Source organism: Mastigoproctus giganteus, chromosome 8 (genome assembly GCF_048544385.1).
Source record: "Mastigoproctus giganteus isolate SK-2022 chromosome 8, ASM4854438v1, whole genome shotgun sequence".
Taxonomy (NCBI): domain Eukaryota; kingdom Metazoa; phylum Arthropoda; class Arachnida; order Uropygi; family Thelyphonidae; genus Mastigoproctus; species Mastigoproctus giganteus.
In genome coordinates this window covers 31303961-31320110 of record NC_143582.1, presented here as the reverse complement: position 1 = coordinate 31320110, position 16150 = coordinate 31303961, and the positions used below count along the sequence as shown (strand labels likewise).

Genomic DNA, 16150 nt, shown 5'->3' with positions numbered 1-16150 from the left:
CCCTGGTGATGAGGCTTTCCTAGAAAAATAAATGCTTTGGTTTTCATCTCTCAAACAAGATATAGAAAACACACACACACACACACACACACACACACACACACACACACACACACACACACACACACAAACAAACAATATTCAGAGTACTACATATGCTGAGATAAGATAAGCTGAGATTACTTTCGGATAGCATCAGGAAGGGAACATAACCATTATACCTGGCTTCAATCATTATCAGCAGAATTCAAAATGTCTAGGAATCAATTCCCAGAAAAAAGCCATAAAATAAGCAATGTAGTTTGGTGAAATTTTTTATAGTTGATGAAACATTATTTTTGCAATAATTTAAAAAAGTACCCCAGGATTTTCAAATAATATATATCTATGATACTGAGATACTTGATACTTCATATCACATGAAATAAAATACAAGTTTTGACAATCGGGATATAAGTTAGATTTTTTAAAATGGCACCACAATAATTGGAGCCATTGTTACTGACTTGTCAATGTTTTTTTTTTACCATATGAGAAACACAGCATGACTTGATAACATGAAATACCAGTTCCTTACAGACTCATCTATTCACAATATAATTAGGCAAAAATTTTAATTTTAATAAAATTAAAGTTTATTTAATATATTGCATTAATATATATTAAAATTCAAGGTCTCTCCAGTATAAAAAAACAGTATAGCAGAAAAGCAATTTTACTGATAAATAAAATTAATGTGTAAGTTGTGGCTATAATATATAATATTATATGACATTCACACTTAAATATTGAATGATTAGTACTTTTCAGCTACTAATTAATTCACATTTTTAAGTATTTCAAATAATTTTAAGAATTCAATAAAAAACACAAAATAGTTTTTTATTTATCCATTAATAATAATAATATTCCAGGTTTACTTCCCAGAATTGAAATAGAGCCTAGAAGTATTACACTTGAGAACTTTATATGAGAAAATAATAAATTGTTACACATGAAAATTTTTCTAATTTCATTGTAAAAAAATTAGTGGGTACTACTTCATAATATGAAATAATTCATCATGAAATAATTATGACCTCAAAAAATAATTCATATGAATTATTTTATAAATTTACTATTCTGAATTTTCATAATGAATAATTATTCATTATCAGGGTAACTGTAAGGAGACCAAGGCCAAAACTTTTTTATTCCTATGTAAAAATGACAAAAATTTTATTAATATATACACTGCAGTTTAAACGACGACAATAGGTCTCCCCTGTGGTTTTATTTTGTACTAGAAAGACCCTGAAATAGCAATAGTATTAGTAAGGCCAAATGATGCAAAGAAGCAAACTCTTTCTGCATCAACCAAAAAAACCAAATTAAATATAAAATAAAATGAAAATAAAATAAAACATAATATTCATACTATTACCATTCCCACAAGGTAACTATCAAATTCTGCTCTGATTTATTCAGACTATACTACTTTGAGCGGCAAATTTTATATTTAATATAAAATTTGCCGCTGCCCAGCAACCCGCTGCTCATTGGTAAACTTCATAAGGCCCAATCTTCTGTTATTCCCTGAGATCTTATACTTTTCCTGTCATTCATGTCTTATCTACAAGGAAGAATGCCGCCTCCGTTGAAATGGCACCTCCGTAGCCAGGTGGGAAGGAGCAGCAGTGCGTAGCACACGCTTCTTGATTAGACCGGGGTTCGAGCCCGTCACCACCAAATACGGAGGATGCGGAAAGGTCAGGGAATGACCACCGCATATTCCTGAGCAATATGGCCTTAGTTGCTAATGCTCCAAAACAACAACAGTTCAACAGTTCCGCCTCCGTAGCCAGGTGGGAAGGAGCAGCAGTGCGTAGCACACACACTTCTTGATTAGACCAGGGTTCGAGCTCATCACCACCAAATATGGAGGATGCGGAAAGGTCAGGGAATGACCACCGCATATCCCGGAGCAATATGGCCTTAGTTGCTAATGCTCCTAAAAACCAAATAACAAACAGGGAAGAACACACTCCTCAATCCCTTACTCAACTCCTTTAGCACTTAATAAAATTCAATCAGATCTCCTCTTACATATCTTCACATGTTGCAGTCTGCATCTAACTCTCTTATGTGCATCGATCAGCCTTCATTAGTGTGATCACCTTTCTTTGTTTGTCCTTTTTTTTTTTTTTTTCAGCACAGTCTCCAGACCTGAATACACATTTCAAATGTAGTAAAGTGTACAGAGAGCTAATGATGTCCTTATCCCTATTAGCAAATGTCCTACAAATCATAAACAGGATGGCACTCGTTTTCCTAACTGCTTGTTCACACAATATGGAAAATTATATTAGACTGAATCATAACAGCTAATTCTTTTTTTATCTTGAACCATTTATAACTCCCCTTCCTCTCTGGCTTATGACTGCAGAATTGCTGGTTCCCAAATGTATAACAATACATTCTAAAGCATTAAACTTTAGTTGACATTTTTTGGACCATATACGCAACCAATCCAATGTTACATGTTGAATTGCTCAAATATTGATACAGCAGTGTAGTTAATAATTATTATGAAAATGAAGTAATCTAGGTAGTTTTAAAAACATGGGCTTTTTCACTGCATTTCTATTTTGGACCTTTCTGAAATACTCATATGACTGGATGCAGATGGTGATCCTTATTAACATGCAGTGATCTAAGTGATACAATATAAACATTCTTGCAACAAGAGACTAAAGCAAAACTTTTAAAAGCAATTAAATATATTAAAAAAAAATCAGTTTTATCGGTATATTTGCTATCCCATTTTGTTTATTTTATATATTTACTTGCTACTTGTTCTTTTATTAAAATTTTTATTTGCTGTTTAGTTTGGTTGTTGCAAGGACTTTTATATTATATCTATTCCTGACACCCTTCCAAGGCCTCTTTTGTAATAGGTGCTGATATGAATTTGTCCTAAAATATCAATGTATTAGGATCATTATTTTAGCATTAGCATTAGTAGAGGCATACAATGCAAGAAAGCAAGCTTATGCAGCATTAGCCAAAAAACAACCCACTTCCATTTCACCCCTCCATTCGTTCCAAATACCTATCCAGCTCAGCCTTAAATTTATTTAGGCTATTAACTTCCACAACAAAAGCTGGAAGTCTGTTCCACCAATCAACTACCCACTGGCTAAAGACAAACTTCTGCACATCTATCCTACAACTGTCTTTCCTCAATTTGAATTTATGCCCTCTCAGGTGATTATTCTGAGCAAGAGGAAGAATCTCATCAGCATTGAGCATGCTTAAACCATTCAAGGCGTTATACACCTCAATCAGATCACCTCGCAGGTGCCTAGTTTCCAGACACTATAATCTGCAAAACTTAAGCCTTCCTTTGTAAGAGCAACCCTTCTCTGTACTCATTCCAACAGCTCTACGTCCTTCTTAAAATGAGGCCTCCATACCTGTATACAGTACTCAAGGTGTGGCCTGACCATTGCTTTATACAAGGGGATAATCACCTCCTTATCCCTGCTAGAAATAATTCCTGTATATCATTGACAAGACACCATGAGCTACTCTTGCAGACAGTCTGCGGTACTACACTGACAGTGGTAGAGAATGAAAAGGACCTGGGGGTCCTTTTCTCAAATTACAAACCCCTCTGACATCCCAACCCAAAGTTTTTCCCTAACCATGAAACCATGTGATATAGTGAAGAAAATCATCATGAGTTGTCTGCACTGCTCAGAAAACTTCAAATCTGCCTGCACAATTACCCCCAGATCCTTTTCATTCTCTACCACTGTCAGTGTAGTACCACAGAGTTGATACGTTACTCTGGGGTTACTGCTTCCTATATGTAGTACTTTACATTTGTAAATGTTAAACTTCATTTGCCACCTCTCAGCCCATCTGCTCAACTTTTCTAGATCCTGTTGCAGCAGCAACAGGATCTAGAAAAGAATGTCATTAGTGTCATTAACAACCCTGCCAATCTTCATATTGTCTGGAAACTTGGACATTAAGCCTGATATACCATCATCAATATCATTTATAAATACAAAAAACAACACTGAACCCTGAGAGACTCCACTAATAATGTTAGTCCACGGAGAGCAGGACTAATAACGTTAGTCCACTAACTCATCCATCCCTTTATCCATAGCAGCAATTTGTCCCTAATGCCACACTGCTGCAATTTGTGCAGCAGTCTTCTTTGTGCAACAGTATCAAAAGCCTTTCTAAGATCCAAATATATGATATCAAGGTTATTCCCTGCATCCAGTTCATTTGTGACTGCATCATAGTATCCAATCAAATTGGTCAGGCAAGACTTCCCCCCTTAACAAAACCATGCTGTGTCTGAGCCATGCTGTACATGTTCTGCAAATAGCTTGTATGCTTGCTGTGATATTATGGAACTCAGTGAGAAATCACAAATCCCTCTGACATCCCAACCCAAAGTTTTTCCCTAACCATGAAACCATGTGATATATTGAAGAAAATCATCATGAGTTGCCTCAGCCTCACACCACAAATAAATAGTAATTTTTATCTTTAAGAGGAAGGGCATACTGCTATTTATTCCTAATGAACAGAAATTCACAGATGGCCAAAACAGGGATTACTGTATGGAACAAAACTCTAATGATGAGCAGATAGCCATACTTATATGACTCACATTCACTTGCTGGCTGATAAATCAACTCTAGCCTTTGTTCTAATGCTATATAAATTAAATTAAGGTCTGCACTGATATCTCTACAAATAAACTTTAAAGATTGTGGATATTCAATTATTTATAAAGTTTTGTATATGAAATTTAAAAAGACAAAATAATTAGTGTATTATTACTATTATTTCTGATAGTTTACCTCTTTGTGAGCGTGAAAGCTTACAGACACAACCAGGACAACGATCAGCTGGGGTTTCATTTTCTGGATCACATCCAGCAGGACAACTAGGAGGAGAACATGGTTTTTTACAGGAACATGCAGGACAGCCATCTTCTCCCTTTTCTACAGTGCAGTTATATCCAATGCACGTTACTGGAGGGCAATTTTCAGTCACACCAGATTTTTTCACATCTAAAAAATAAATCACATAATAATTTTTCAGTAGGACTTTTAAGAGCAATACTATAAAATTTTTGATCACTATAAAAATCTGTTCATGCTATCTAGCCTTTATATTTCTTGTCTGTTACAGACAGTATAGCAGAAAAAATGTTTTCTTAAAATATGGCCTTGTTATCAATTAACCCCAGAGGCTCATATCTGGTGAGTATGGGCTTGGCACACACAGGGTCTGAGCTGAATATCACCATTCTTCTCTTTCCTGGTGATTCCCTTGTACTTCTGACTCTTGTTCTCTCTCTCTCTCTCTCTCTCTCTCTCTCTCTCAGGGTAACTTAGAAAATTTTTTTTTTTGGCTGGTGTAGCAAAAGCCGCAGGCTTCCTTGCACCATATGGCTAATAATAGTAATATAACAATAATAACAACTTTGTGGAGGGTCACAGACCACCTCAATCGGCAAATAATACCACATTACCTCGACAACAATGGTGCAACACTGGCGGCCATATACACACAGCTGTATATTGTGCTGCCATAGCAGCCAAAAGGATTAATGGAAGAGAAACAAGAGAGCAGCAGCAGAAGAACCGAAAACAGAAGGAACCGCCAGATTGGGAAAGAAGACTTCAGCAGAAGATAGAAGAATTAAGAGTCAAGATAGGTCAGTTGACCCAGTACCAACAGGGTAATAGAAGTAAGAAATTGATTGGAAAGGTGAAGAGCATCCTCAAGACAGACAGCGTCTACAGCAAACATGAGACCAGAAATCAGAGAATACTTGGACACACCAAAGCAGAACCTTCTCACACTCAGCAAGAGACTACACCGATACAAAGAGAGCTCCAGAGGAAAATAAACAACCGAATCTTCGATGAGGGCTAAAGAGCCTTCTACAGGAAACTGGGTGAACATGAGAAAGCAGGAAATAGACCACCCGAGAAGAAGACGATCAAAGAGTTTTGGGGAAATATCTGGAGCAGTGAAGTAAGACATAACAGCAGAGCACACTGGATAGAAATAGAACAGAAGAAAACCAATCATATACAAGAGATAAGAGAGTGGGAGATTCGAGAAGAAGAAGTAAAACAGTCGATCAGGTAAACCCACAACTGGCGAACCCCTGGAATTGATAACATCCACAACTACTGGTACAAGAAGCTCACCAGCACACACAAGCACCTAGCAGAGCAGTTCACTCGAATGATAAGGCACCCAGAGACAATCCCGAAGTTTCTCACTGAAGGAGTCACATATCAGAAGCCTAAAGACGAAGATACAAGAAATCCAGTGAAATATAGGCCAATCACCTGCCTCCCAATGATGTACAAGATCCTGACCAGCTACATAACCAAGAAGATATCAGACCACTTAGAGAGTCAGAACATAATGGCCAAACAGCAGAAAGGATGCAAGTGGAGGAGCAAAGGATGCAACGAACAATTAACATAGATGCTGCAGTTATGGAGCAAGCTACACGGCCCACATCGATTACCGCAAGGCCTTCGACTCCGTACCTCATAGCTGGCTAATAGACCCTGAAGATCTACAAGGTCAATCTGATAGTGACAAACTTCCTAGGAGCAACAATGGCAAAATGGAGTACCACCATTAAGGTTGAAAACATCACAACCAGGCCAATCCCCATTAAAAGAGGAATCTTTCAGGGAGATGCTCTGAGCCCACTGTGGTTCTGTCTAGCACTCAATTCGCTATCCACCATGCTTAACGACAGCAAGTATGGATATAACCTCAAAGAAGGAAGAAAGAACCTATACACCCTCACCCACCTGATGTACATGGATGACATCAAGCTCTACACGGCAACCGAGACGGAACTCCAGCAACTACTCTGGATCACCGAAGAATTCAGGATAGAATTTGGTCTAGACAAATGCAAAACCCACACACTGCACCAGGGAAAATTAGTTGGCTGAAACTACCAGCTGCTGACTGGTAAAGAGATCGAAGCAATGACAGAAGGAGAGACCTACAAATACCTAGGGATGATGCAGGCTCAGCAGTTAGAGTACAAGGAAATCTAGAAGTGCCTGACCGAAAAATATCATCGGAGACTCAGAAGCCTGCTGAAAGCAAAATTGAGCGGAGGGAACACGGTTAAAGCCATAAACACCTATGCAGCTCCAGTACTAACATACACCTTTGGGGTCATATATTGGTCTAACATCGAGCTAGAAGATATCATGCGAAAGACAAAGACCATGATGACCAAGAGCCACCAACACCACCCGAAGTCAGCAGTGGAGAGACTAACAATAGCTCGGAAAGAAGGAGGAAGGGGCCTGATAGACCTGATAGAACAACAGAAAACAGCGATAGTTAACCTGAAGGATTACTTCGAGAACAACACAGCACCACTCCACCAGGCCATAAGGAAGATAGATAAGTGGTATAATCCACTCAACCTAAGCGAGGAACCCCCTCCCACCCAGACGGCACAAGAAACGAAGTTAGAAAGATGGGCAAAGAAGACACTCCATGGCAGACACTACAACGACCTCCATCAAGATCACATCGATAACATTGCTCACAAGTGGGACACTCTTCCCCGAGACTGAAGGATTCATGCTGGCCATCCAAGACCAGGTAATCAACAGCAGAAACTATAAAAACACATCAAAGGTCATAATTTTCTATACTTTTATCATCTTCTAATTATGATATAAGAAGTGTGCATGTATATCAAAGTCTGAATTTGGTATACAGTGAACTACATGATTCTATTCTGTCATGCATCAAGGAGAACTGTATAATAACCTAAATAACAATTTCTGATTTATATTTAGTTAATGAACATCTGTTATTCCTTTACGATAGTCTTCTCTCTTATGTTGATGTTATAATTTTAAACTCGGCAGTAAATAAACATCTTATTTATCTCTTAGTGAAGTTTGATGAAATAGATAGAAAGAGACCTCATGTAGAGGACTGCATCTATTTCCTACCTGTTTATTGATTGATGCAATTTTTTTTAGCAATTGATTCAAAGTTATGAATAGTAACTTTGAATCAATTACTAAAATTTAATACTTTTGTAATTAATTACTATTAATTAATTAATTAATTTAATTAATCACTTTTGTAATTAATTTTATTTATTACAAATAACATCAAGATTAGCAAAGACTCCATACATAATTTTTTGTGTGTGAAGATGACAAGATGATGAAAAGCAAAAAATAAAATTAAAATTGAAATAAACTAAAAAGAATGTGCACACTTTCTGTAAGGATTGTTATTACAAAAGTTTTTAGAAAATGCTCTGTTTATACTCTGGTATAACCACATAGGTCAGAGGAATTTACAACTAATCATTTTTTGGCAAAAAACTCATTAACTCTATTTAGTGGTAATGTGAGCACCACTTGCACCATGGTCAATTCAGACACGTGTATTATTGCATTCCCATACTGACCCAATCAACTATGTCAGGTTAAGTGAATAACTTAAAGACACTGGTAGCTTGAACATGAAGCCTTCAAATGACAACTCACTGCCACCTATTGTAAAAATGATCAAGTGAGACCACTGTAATAAATAGTGTGCACATGCATGCATGTGCATACACACAGCACTCTCTGGTTAAATAAGATGTGGTAAAAATTTGTTGTTTAAATTTCATTTGGAAGAAACCTCCACTCGTGTACAGCTTGATGCACATATCATTTTTTGAAACTTTTTAAATGATGAATCTTAGAGAAGGTGCACACTTTCTTTTGGAGAATTATTTTTAATTCATTTAAATTTTAATTTTGTCTTTCACTCTTCATCACATTGTCAACTTCAAGGTAAAAAAAATAACATATAACATAACAAAAAAATCACACATAATTAAATAGAGCCTTTGTTCATTTTAATATATTAAGTTGTTATTTTCAAGCATTCTAGTTTAGAAACACACAAAGGGAGAAAAAGATGAAGAATAAACCAACACAGGCAAGATGTTTTTTCTAATAATTTCTCATAATAAAATTAAACATAATGTCATCAGAAGAACAAAGTTTAACTCAAAATGGATAACTCAAAACTGGAAACTGGTAACTGACTACTGTTAGCCACTGGTAAAAACAAAAGGGAAAAAAGCTAAAGCTTGGGAATAGCATACATACCATAATTAAAAATATTTTCTATGTACTAACCTATAAGCTTTGGACTCAAACTATCTAGATTGACTGATTTAAAAACTTTATAAAACTATTATAAAATAATAACCCAGATATGTGAAGTTGCAAACTATTTTCCTTTTTACAACAAATCAAGTTTCATTCAGATTTCTGAAGGAAGTTTTTATAATACAAAACATGTATGACCTAAGATAAAAATCCATCACCTTATATGTGGAGCAGTGGTTTTATATGTTAATACATATAATGGAACACAACAAAACAATGTTGTTAGTCATAATATAGAAATTTTAAAAAGCATTAAAAACAAAATGATTTTCATACTTTCAACATTAAAAAATACAAACATATCAAAAATAATAAAATCTGAGTAAAATATCTTAGCATCGCACCAATGGATAAATCCTTGCATTTGCAGGGACAAATGGGAGCAAATGTTTCCAAATCTTGTTCACAACCTGGACAATCAGCTGGTTGGCATGGATATAGGCACTTGCAAAGGGGACAGTTATTATCTCCTAGTACTAAGGTACAATTGTATCCATCACATGGAGACAACGGGCACATATAATCATCTGAAAGTTAAAAAAAAAAAACAAAAGTTGATACATTTATATACATATATATACGTGAGCATCTGTTAATTGTAGCATGCAAACCCACACACACAGTAAAACGTCTTTATAACATTCTTGAAGAGTACCACAGGGATACTGTAGCAATGAAGCAACTGCCTTAGATGTAACTTTGGAGAGTACATTTTTCGTGAAAAAAAAATAAGAAAAGAGAAAACGTCAGTTGAATACACTTATTAACTATTACTACTACTATTACTGAACTTTCAATGCTTCAAGAAATGAAATTATTGTCTCATGACGATGATTTCATTTCTTGAAGTAAATTTTGAAAGTTCTTACACTTAAAAAACTTCTTTTATTCATATCTGATTATAAATTTTTCTATAATTCTTTGGACAGCGAGGAATTGTGCAATGGTATCCTTCAGCCTGATTCAATAGTTGGTTTTGGAAGTTCCTTACCTTTTGTTATTACTACATTTTATTACTATTAAACAAAAGTTTTAGACTCTCTTATGTCAGGAACCAGATGCTTTGCATCCAGTACATTTCTACTCCCTCTTGCACAGCCCTGGACCCTGGTGCCTCCATAGCCAGGTGGGCAGGAGCAGCAGTGCATAGCACACGCTTCTTGATTAGACCCGGATTCAAGCCTGTGACCACCAAATACGGAGGATGCGGAAAAGTCAGGGAACGACCACCGCATATCCCCGGAGCAATATATGGCCTTAGTTGCTAATGCTCCTAAAAACCAAATAACAAACAAACAAACAGCCCTGGACCAAAGTAAGATATATAGTTTTGTAAAATAATTTAGAAAAATCTGCAACTCCATCTTCTTTGTTGGCATGAGAAAACTTCTGCATGTAAGGCCCATTGTTGTGACATGAATCAGAATTTTTTTTTTTTTTTTTGAAAAGGAAGAATTTTGTTCAAGTGAAAATATAATTCATTTGACTGCAGAAAAAGTAGTAAGGTTTATTGGAGTTTGAGGTCTCGGCCAGAAATGGTGACTGAAATAGTAAAAAATGAATTTTTATTTTTAAAAGTGGAAAATAAGTATTGTAAATATATATTTTTAAATATATTATAATAATAAAAATAGACTGTTCAGAAAGTTATTGTGTCATTGTTTCACCTAATCTCTCCTTTCACATGATTTTTTTCAGTGGAACATATTTAATTCACAAAAATTTTAAATTAATAATTTTTGTAAGCTGCAGTGGTAGTCAATAAGTTTATTCAACAAAAATAATTTTCAGATTTCCAAAGGCTGATTTGTTTCATGATATGTTTGAATGTTTTAAAAATTTTTATATAAAAAGGGCTTCAGTGTGAGTGAGACACTTTTTTTTTTTTCATTTCAGAAGAAAGTAAATCATGATTTTAGTTATAAACTCCTGTTATATAACAAATTGGGTACTTATATAAATTTTTCAGTTCGTATTAGAAAATAATAATTGAAACAAAGACTGTAATTTTTCTCCTTATCTTCTTACAGTTTAAATAAATTTATATTTAGCACAGTTTATAAATACAATGAATTTGCTTTCAACTTGCTAATGCTATCAAGGCAGTGTTAGGTGGGTCGGAAAACTGCTAGCTTGAGGGGGGATACACGGACTAATAGATTAACAGTAGCTGAGGGCAGAGGTGAAAATGATTCTTGCACTGCTTCTATTGGAATGAGCAGCAGCAGCCTGGAAAGCAAGATGCATGGGATTTCAGAGACTGCTTGGAGTCAGTGTGGTACAAGTAAACACATGGGTTGTGTTAGGGTAGCTAAGAATAGGAACAGGTGCATGTATACTTGCGTGTACACCAATGCTAGAAGTTTGGTAAATAAATTTGATGAATTTGAGGTGTTGGTCAAAACATCAAAGGCAGATATTGTTGGAATATCAGAGACGTGGTGCCACAAAGATATAAGGAATGCAGAACTGAAATTTGGAGAGTACAATGTGTACAAGAAGGATAGACAGGATAGGAAGGAAGGAGGGGTTATGCTATTAGTTAAGAAACACATAAAATACAAGGAAGTGAAGCCAGTCGACATCACTGGACAGTGCAGTGTCGAGTCAGTTTGGTGTGACATAAGCATTGGGAGATCAAAATTGAGAGTAGGAGTGTACTATAGGACTAATGACTCTGATGAGCATAATAAGAAACTGTACAGGGTAATAGAGTGGGCCAGTAAATCAGAGAGTTTTATAATGGGGGATTTTAATTTCCAGATACTGACTGGAATTTGTGGGTTGGTCAGTCACACACTAGCAAGGCTTTTGTGGATTTATTCAATGATTTTTTTCTACATCAGAATGTTCGGGAGGCAACTAGAGGGAGTAATACTCTTGATCTGATTATCAGTAGTGATTCTTCATGCATTAAGAATCTACAGATAAAGGAACCACTAAGTGGCAGTGATCACAGTGTGCTGAAGTGGGATTTAGTTAAAGAGGTAACTACCATCAAGGGTAAAGGGAAGAGTTTTTGCTTTCATAAAGGCGACTACAGAGGTCTGAGACAGTATTTAAATTCTATACGTTGGGACCAACTGATGATGTTACCAACAGCAAATTCAAAATGGGAAGCATTCAATTCTTTGAATGCTTCCCATTTTGAATGCTTCCCATCTTGGAAGCTACTAGGCTTTACATACCAACTAAGAAATATTGTTCAAGATTTAGGCCTAATGGATGTCAGATGAACTAATGAGACATGTAGCAGAGAAGAAAAAAGGCATGAAATACATATAAGTCTGTAATCAAGTCACAAAGGAGGTTAGGCAGGCAAACACAGATTAAGAAAAATCTTTGGCAAAGGATGCAAAGAAAAACAGCAAAGAATTCTTTACCTATGTAAACTCTAAAAGGAAAGGGATGAATCACATTGGTCCACTGGATATTGATGGTTCAACTGTTGATGATCCTGCTCAGGTGGCTAACAAACTAAATGAGTATTTTGCATCTACATTCACACAGGAGGAATTATTCAGGGAGGGGAATGCCAGAGGTGAATTAAACTCTGGCAGTGAGTTAGATGATTTTGTAATAACTGAGAGGAAAGTGGAGGAAAAATTATTGAAGATAAACATAAGAAATATACCCGGGGTGTATGGGATCTATCCAGTTATATTAAAGGAGGCAGCAAAGGAAGTAAGCTGGTTTGGTTTTTTTTTTTAGGAGCATTAGCAACTAAGGCCATATTGCTCCGGGATATGCGGTGGTCATTCCCTGACCTTTCCGCATCCTCCATATTTGGTGGCGACAGGCTCGAACCCCGGTCTAATCAAGAAGCGTGTGCTATGCACTGCTGCTCCTTCCCACCTGGCTACGGAGGCGCCAGGGAAGTAAGCAAAACTTTAGCCATAATTATGAGAGCTTCCTTGGACTCAGAGGAGATACCCATGGACTGAAGATGTGCAAATGTCACTCCAATTCAAAAAGGAGAATTAAAGGGTGACACAAGTAATTATAGACCTGTTAGTTTAACTTCTGTTCCAGGGAAATTAATGGAGGCACTGGTTAAAGAAGCACTGCAGGATCATCTAGACAAGACTTCAATTATAGCCCTGACACAGCATGTTTTTGTTAAGGGGAAGTCTTGTCTGATAAATTTGATTGGATAATATGATGTGACCAGAAAGCAACTGGATTCTGGGAATAACTTTGATTCCATATACTTGGATCTTAGAAAGGCTTTTGATACTGTTGCACATGGAAGTCTGCTGCACAAATTGGAGCAGTGTGGCACTGTAGGCAAATTACTGCTATGGATAAAAAAAGGATAGTTGAGTGGGAGAAGACAGAGAGTGGTAATCAATAAACACTGCTCTTTGTGGACGAATGTTATTAGTGGAGTCCCTCAGGGTTCAGTGTTGGGTCCATTGTTGTTTTCTATATTTATAAATGATATTGATGATGATATATCAGGCTTAATGTCCAAGTTTGCAGACGGTACAAAGGTTGGCAGTGTTGTTAAGAACACTAACGACAATACGCTGCTACAACTGGATCTAGAAAAGTTGAGCAGATGGGCTGAGAGGTGGCAAATGAAGTTTAACATTGACAAATGTAAAGTACTACATATGGGAAGCAGTAATTCCAGAGTAACATATCAACTCTGTGGTAGCACACTGACCGTGGTAGAGAATGAAAAGGACCTGGGGGTAATTGTGCAGGCAGATATGAAGTTTTCTGACCAGTGCAGACGGTCTGCAAGAGTAGTTCATGGTGTCTTGTCTATGATATACAGGAATTTTTATAGAAGGGATAAGGAGGTGATTATCCCCTTATATAAGGCAATGATCATGCCACACCATGAGTACTGTATACAAGTCTGGAGGCCTCATTTTAAGAAGGATGTACAGCTGCTGGAATGAGTTTGTTTGTTTGTTATTTGGTTTTTAGGAGCATTAGCAACTAAGGCCATATTGCTCTGGGATATGTGGTGGTCATTCCCTGACCTTTCTGCATCCTCCGTATTTGGTGGTGACGGGCTCAAACCCCAGTCTAATCAAGAAGCGTGTGCTACGCACTGCTGCTCCTTCTCACCTATCAATGGAGGCGCCTCTGCTGGAATGAGTACAGAGAAAGGCAACAAGACTAGTAAATGGAACAAAGGGTTGCTCTAACGATGAAAGGCTTAAGTTTTGCAGATTACAGTGTTTGGAGACTAGGCACCTGCGAAGTGATCTGATTGAGGTGTATAAAGCCTTGAATGGTTGGAGCATGCTCAATGCTGATGGGATTCTTCCTCTTGTTCAGAGTAATCACCTGAGAGGGTATAAATTCAAATTGAGGAAAGACAGTTGTAGGATAGATATGCAGATGCCTTTAGCCAGTGGTTAGCTGATTGTTGGACCTGACTTCAATCTTTTGTTGTAGAAGTTGATAGCCTAAATAAATTTAAGGTTGAGCTGGACAGGTATTTGGAATGAACAGAGGTGAAATTGGAGCATTTTTTTTCTGCCTGATGCTGCATAAGCTTGCTTTCTTGCATCGTATGCCTCTACTAATGCTAATGCTATTAATCAACTACCCACTCGTAAAGGCAAATTTCTGCACATCCATTCTACAACTGTCTTTCCTCAATTTTAATTTATGCCTCCTCAGGTTAGTAATCGGAGCAAGAGGAAGAATCCCATCAGAATTGAGCCTGCTCAACCCATTCATGCACCTCATCAGATCGCCTTGGAGGTGCCTTGTATCCAAATGCTGTACTTTGCCTTTCCTGGTAAGAGAACCCCTTTGTTCCCCTCACCAATCTCGTTGCCCTTCTCTGTACTCGCTCAAACAACTCTACATCCTTCCTAAAATGAGGCCTCCAGACCTGTACGCAGTATTAAAGGAATGGCCTGACGATTGCCTTATACAAAGGGATAATCACCTCCTTTTCCCTGCTAATTCCTGAAAAATTCCTGTATATCAATGACAATACCCTATGACCTGATCTAGCACCTGTATGCTCTGCTCAGAAAACTTCATATCTGACTGCACAATTACTCTCAAGTCTTTTTTTTTTTCATTTTCTATCACACTAAGTGTAGTACCACACAGTTGGTATGTTTCTCTGGGGTTACTTCTACTCATATGCAGTACTTTGCATTTGTCAATGTTAAACTTCAGTTGCCCTTTCTCAGCCACTCTGCCCAACTTTTCTAGATCCTGTTGCAGTAGCACACTGCCATTAGTGTCATTAACAACCATGCCAACCCTTGTATCATCTGCATACTTGGACATTAAGCCTGATATATCTTCATCAATATCATTGATAAATATATAAAACAACAGTGCGCCCAACACCAAACCCTATGGGTTTCTACTAATAACATCAGTCCATGAAGGGCAGCATCCATTGAATACCACTCTCTGTCATCTCCCACTTAACCAGTATTTTATCCATTCTAGCAACTTGCCCTTAATACCTTACTGCTCCAGTTTGTACAGTAGTCTTTCATGCGCAAATGAATTTCATTATTGGTAAGAATGAAATAATTCATTTGTGCATGGAATCTCTTACCAATCAATTCATTTCATTCCTGAAATGAATGATATTAAAATTATATTTTTCATCCAGTTGCTTTGTAACCACATTATAGCATCCAATCAAATTTGTCAGACAAGGCTTTCCCTTAACAAACCCATGCTGTGTTTGAATTATTACTGCAGTCTTGTCTAGATGATCCTGCAATGCTTTTTTAACCAGTGACTCCATTATATTCCCCGGAACATAAGTTAAACTAACAGGTCTGTAATTACACATGTCACCTTTGATTCTCCTTTGTGAATTGTGGATACAATTGCACATCTTCAGTCTGTGGGGACTTCCCCCGAGTTCAAGGATGCTCTCATAATTATGG

The 16150-nt window shown here is 36.9% G+C and overlaps 1 protein-coding gene across 1 annotated transcript in view; it reads right to left on the bottom strand.

The window, feature by feature from the left end:
* The window catches only part of LOC150081409 (kielin/chordin-like protein), a 572736-nt gene that overhangs the window by 80183 nt on the left and 476403 nt on the right, over positions 1–16150 (bottom strand). The window contains exons 22-23 of the mRNA XM_090380194.1: positions 9605–9787; positions 4869–5081 (exon numbers count right to left, since the gene is read on the bottom strand). Coding sequence (XP_090236320.1) covers positions 4869–5081; positions 9605–9787 — 396 coding nt within the window. The remainder of the gene's footprint in view (positions 1–4868; positions 5082–9604; positions 9788–16150) is intronic.